General features: G+C 38.2%; 1 protein-coding gene across 1 annotated transcript in view; it reads right to left on the reverse strand.

The window, feature by feature from the left end:
• STIM2 (stromal interaction molecule 2) overlaps positions 1 to 4,852 on the reverse strand; it is a 32,237-nt gene that overhangs the window by 8,271 nt on the left and 19,114 nt on the right. The window contains exon 8 of the mRNA XM_008585739.1: positions 685 to 958. Within this exon, the coding sequence (XP_008583961.1) occupies positions 685 to 958 (274 nt within the window). The remainder of the gene's footprint in view (positions 1 to 684; positions 959 to 4,852) is intronic.

Genomic DNA, 4,852 nt, shown 5'->3' on the forward strand with positions numbered 1-4,852 from the left:
AAAAAAATAAAATAAAATAAAAATAAAAATAAATAAATAAATAAATTTGAGTCTAGAGATCAGACATAGAGGATGTCAGAGATTCAACGCCAAGGAGGGGTTTACATAAGGGAAATTCTCTGTTGCTGGCTTTGAAGATGAAGGTCGTGTGGCAAAAAATAGCAGGCAGCATTTAGGAACTGAGAGCAGTCCCTGGCTGACAGCAAGCACAGACACGGGGACCTCAGTCTTATAACCACAAAAACTGAACTCTGCCACAACCACATGAGCTTTGAAGAGGACCCTGAGCTTGAGATGAAAAGCATTTAGGAACTGAGAGCAGTCCCTGGCTGACAGCAAGCACAGACACGGGGACCTCAGTCCTATAACCACAAAAACTGAACTCTGCCACAACCACATGAGCTTTGAAGAGGACCCTGAGCTTGAGATGAACATGCAGCCCAGCCAACACATTGATTTTAGCCATGTGAGACCCTAAGCAGAAAACCCAGTTATACCAGGCTTGGACTTCTGGTACTAAGAGCTAATAAATGGGTGTTCTTTGAAACCACTAAGCCTGTGATAACTGATATGGAGCAACAGAAAATGACTACAGTGCACCACTCTGCCCCACCCCCACTCCAATCCTCACGCCTCACCCCCACCCAGCCTCAACATATAGTGTGGTTTATTCACTGCCAATACCATTGCTTTTCAGCAGAGAAGTAAATGGCCTCCTCCTCCTCTTCATTTCGATAAAGCGCAGGGCAACTTGACACTGAAAGTATATCTGGGTCAGGGGAAGGCAATGCGTGCTGTGGGTGCTGGGCATGGTGAGCGTGCCGAGGGTGTGATGGGTGAGGAGCCTGTGGAGGAAGCTGAGCTCGCTGGGACTGCGGTGAAGATGGCACAATGCTGCGACGAGAGCGACACAAGCTACTGCTTCTGGCTAAGGGTCCAGCAGGCTTAGCCATGGTCCCTGAAAAACACAAGTAAATAAAAATGCTCATGAAGCCAATGCTCCCTTTATGGTCACTACAAATATGCACACAAGAACTGATGTCTAATATGTTATTATTTAATCTCTCTCTATTGAAGTAATTGCACAATTAACTACCATTCGCTACCATATACACTAGGAAAGTTAAGAAATAAGAAGTAAAAAAATGTAACAAAAATAAAAACAGGTCTAAAAAATAAATAGAAGCAAACATAAGCACATGAGGCTTTATATAAATCTACAATTACTAACCACAAAGGCTTAAAAATTTACCCAAGATAACAAATACTTTAATTTAAAAATCAACATAGCATAATTATAAAAAATCTGTATTTTATTGCAAACCTTTTAATGAATATTAATATTAAAATAGGAGAACTATCAGTATAAAGTAGGTTGGATTTTTACCAATAGATATCTCTTGAGATATCACAATTTACTTGAACTGCAAGTTTTAAATCAAGGAAATCACTTAAATATTGTACATACAGTCTCACAGCTGGTTAGGCAGAATTGAGACCAAAACTTGTTTCTTGAACACTGATTACCGTAGAACTAAATATAAGTCTTAGATCATCCTGCTTCTGCTACCAGTCTCAGTCTAGACCCAGGCAGGAGGTAAACAAACTTCCCCTACACCCTCAATGTCTCCGTTGAGTGGACGTTCCATTTATTTCCCTTAATTGAAACACAGCTCACCTAAGAACCACTTGCTCAAGCTAAAGCTGTTCATTCCTGCATAATTATAAGCTACGGCATCAGGACACAAGGTTGACAGCCTCATCTCTCCCCAGTATTGTCTGCAAACCCTTACTCCTACACCCTTTTATAAAAATGTGTTCCATCTGAAGCTCACACTACTAAGCAACATGAATCTTCCACCTCCACTTCACTTGTCACTTCCCAGTCATTCTCTCTCTTCCCAGTCCAACCAACCTACCACCAATGTGAGCAATTTCACTTGTAAGACCTATTCAACACTTTAACCAATCAAGGTTTTCATGTCTTCTCCCCTGATCTTTACCCTTACTCCACCAACCATTCTTGTGCCTTGTCAACATCATTCAGAACTGTTCCATCTTTGAAATTGTAAAGCAAGACATCAGACATTCACATTCTGACCACATTTTTATCTTTTTAGTTCACATATTCTGTTCCTTCCCCTTGTTAGTCCCATTGTTCACTCCAAGCTCAATAACCCTACTCTTGATTATTCTTTCTCTTGCCTTTATTTTCATCTTCTCTTTCTGCTTCCCAATAGCACTTAACAAATGCTGAAAAGACAAACCTAAAAAATGAAAAGGAAACAAACAACAACAAAAACCTTCTCTACCCAAGACTTTCTCAGCTGTCATATCTCCCTTTCTATGAAAAAAAAAATCATCTATGTTACTGTCTCTACTACTTCATCTTCACTCATTTGTCAAAAAAAATTGTAAAGTGCCTGCTTACACACTCACAATTACACTGAAATTATTCTCAACCAGGACATGATCTACCTCATAGTTGCTAAACAAAATGAATACCTCAATCTTTCCTTGACGTGACCAGCACCTGATGTTTATTCGTCCTTTCCTTGACTTCTCTGAGCACATTCTCACCGCCTTCTTAGCCTGTCCCTTAATTGCTGATTTTCTTCAAAGTTCTGTGCTAAGCTTTGTTTTATTCTTGTTCCATTTATTCTTCTTGAGCAACTTCATCCACTCTCATGATGTTATCACCATTTGTTATCTATAGAAGCCCAAATCTGTAACTCCAGGTTTAATCTTTCTCCTGAACTTTAGAACCTTATATCCAACTGCCTACTGGACACTTAGGATGTCCTACAGATGCTTAAATGAAATTCACCATTTTCCTCCCCAAACTCACTCCTTTCTTCCATGTTCCTTTTCTCCGTAAATAACATCACCTTGCACCCAGTTATTTGAACTGTAAACACAGACATTCTTGACTCTGCTTTCTCCATCATCTTCTATCTTAAATGAAATTCACCATTTTCCTCCCCAAACTCACTCCTTTCTTCCATGTTCCTTTTCTCAGTAAATAACATCACCTTGCACCCAGTTATTTGAACTGTAAACACAGACATTCTTGACTCTGCTTTCTCCATCATCTTCTATGTCTAGTTACATATAAAGTGTTTCTAATTCTACCTCCTTGATATCTCTCACATCTGTTCACTCCCCTACATCCCCACTGCCGACAGATTATACTAGACTACTGTACCTTCCTCCTAACAGATCCCTCCCATCCAATTTATTCTCCACAATGTACCTGCATGTTCACTCTAAAATGGAAAAAGAAAATGACACTTTATTGCTTAAAATCCTTAAAGTCAAACTCCTTAACATGGATTAGGCTGCTCTACTGTCTAGCCTCTATTTTAGGGCTAGTGTTCCTCTCTTCTGCTACAGAAACACTAGGAACAGTATACAGTCATGCACCACAGAATGACGTCTCAGTCAATGACATATACTATGGTGGTCCCAGAAGATTATAATGGTTATAACCATATAACCTAAGTGTGTAATAGGCTATACCATGTAGGTTTGTATAAATACACTCTGTGATGGCACACAATGACAGAATCATTTAATGACACATTTTTCAGAATGTATCCGATAGTTCCGTATGAAAAAATATATTCTCTCTTTCCCCAGCTCTCTCTTGACCTCCATTTCAGGTCTTCGCCTAACTGGCAGTTCCCCGAGGAAGTTCCCAACCACTCTAAATTCGAGGTCAGTGTTTGCCCTCTGGTGCTCACTCAGCAATAACATACCACATTCCCCCATCACATCACTTATCTCAATGTATTATTCTTGTCTGTCCTCCACTAGACTATATATTCTATGAAGGCAATAGTTGTGTATTATGTTCCACGTTGCATCACCATACCTACAACAATGCTGAGCAAAAAGTAGATGCTCAACAAGTATTTACTGAGTAAACCAATGAATGATGCAAACAGAAATAGTCACTAAAATAACTTGATGGGTCGAAACAGAGAAAATGAGGTAAAATTATAAGGAATACTTCAGAATTTTTTACTACCTCCTTCAGTACTGTACAAGGCTTTTCCAAAACATAAATAATATGGAAATTGTAATTTAGTAGGCAAACATTAGAATTTTCTCTCACTTATATATAATGATTCAGAGATAAGAGAACTAGAACAGATCCCAGAAATCTTTAGTCCAGTGTTCTAACTTGGCCAAAGAAGAAACTATGTCCTGTGAATATTAAAAGAATGTGCCCAGTGTCATACAGATTATTAAGTTCTACAATTCTCAGCATATAGTGCTGTCATTCCTAGCAATCACTGTTTATTTGTAATATGCAGTAAAAGTAACAAGATTCCGTAATGACTGTGTGATGAGAAGATCTAAGAGGAATCAAGATTCCATTACTTGGAAAAATAAGTACTACCCACAGAGATGGAAATATATTGCATAAAGCAGTTTTAAGAAGGAAGTAAATAGTTTATGAAAGGAAAATAAAGAAATCCAATAAAGAATATAACAAATAAGAGAATCAGTAAGTTGGTCTCATCTATTAATTGTTTACAACTCAACGATCTTTTCTGAAAATTTCTTCTTACATATGTTGCCATCTCTTTGGCACAGAAAACTCTCTCCATTTGAGCTATGCACACTTGATATTGAGGGTCCTTTCTCCTTGTTGCTTGAAGAAGTCTACACAGGGCTAAATATAGTTGTAACATCATAAAATTCATGGAAGATTGAAAGGCAGTGCACTATGACCTTGTAACGAGCTTTCTTTTATATAATGTGAACATGAATATTTTATGATACTTTCAAGCCATTATTAATTCCTAATGAAAACAAACATCCTCTCACACCTATTGATTTATGA

This window comes from Galeopterus variegatus, unplaced genomic scaffold (genome assembly GCF_000696425.1).
Source record: "Galeopterus variegatus unplaced genomic scaffold, G_variegatus-3.0.2 Scaffold3690, whole genome shotgun sequence".
In the NCBI taxonomy this organism is placed as follows: Eukaryota; Metazoa; Chordata; class Mammalia; order Dermoptera; family Cynocephalidae; genus Galeopterus; species Galeopterus variegatus.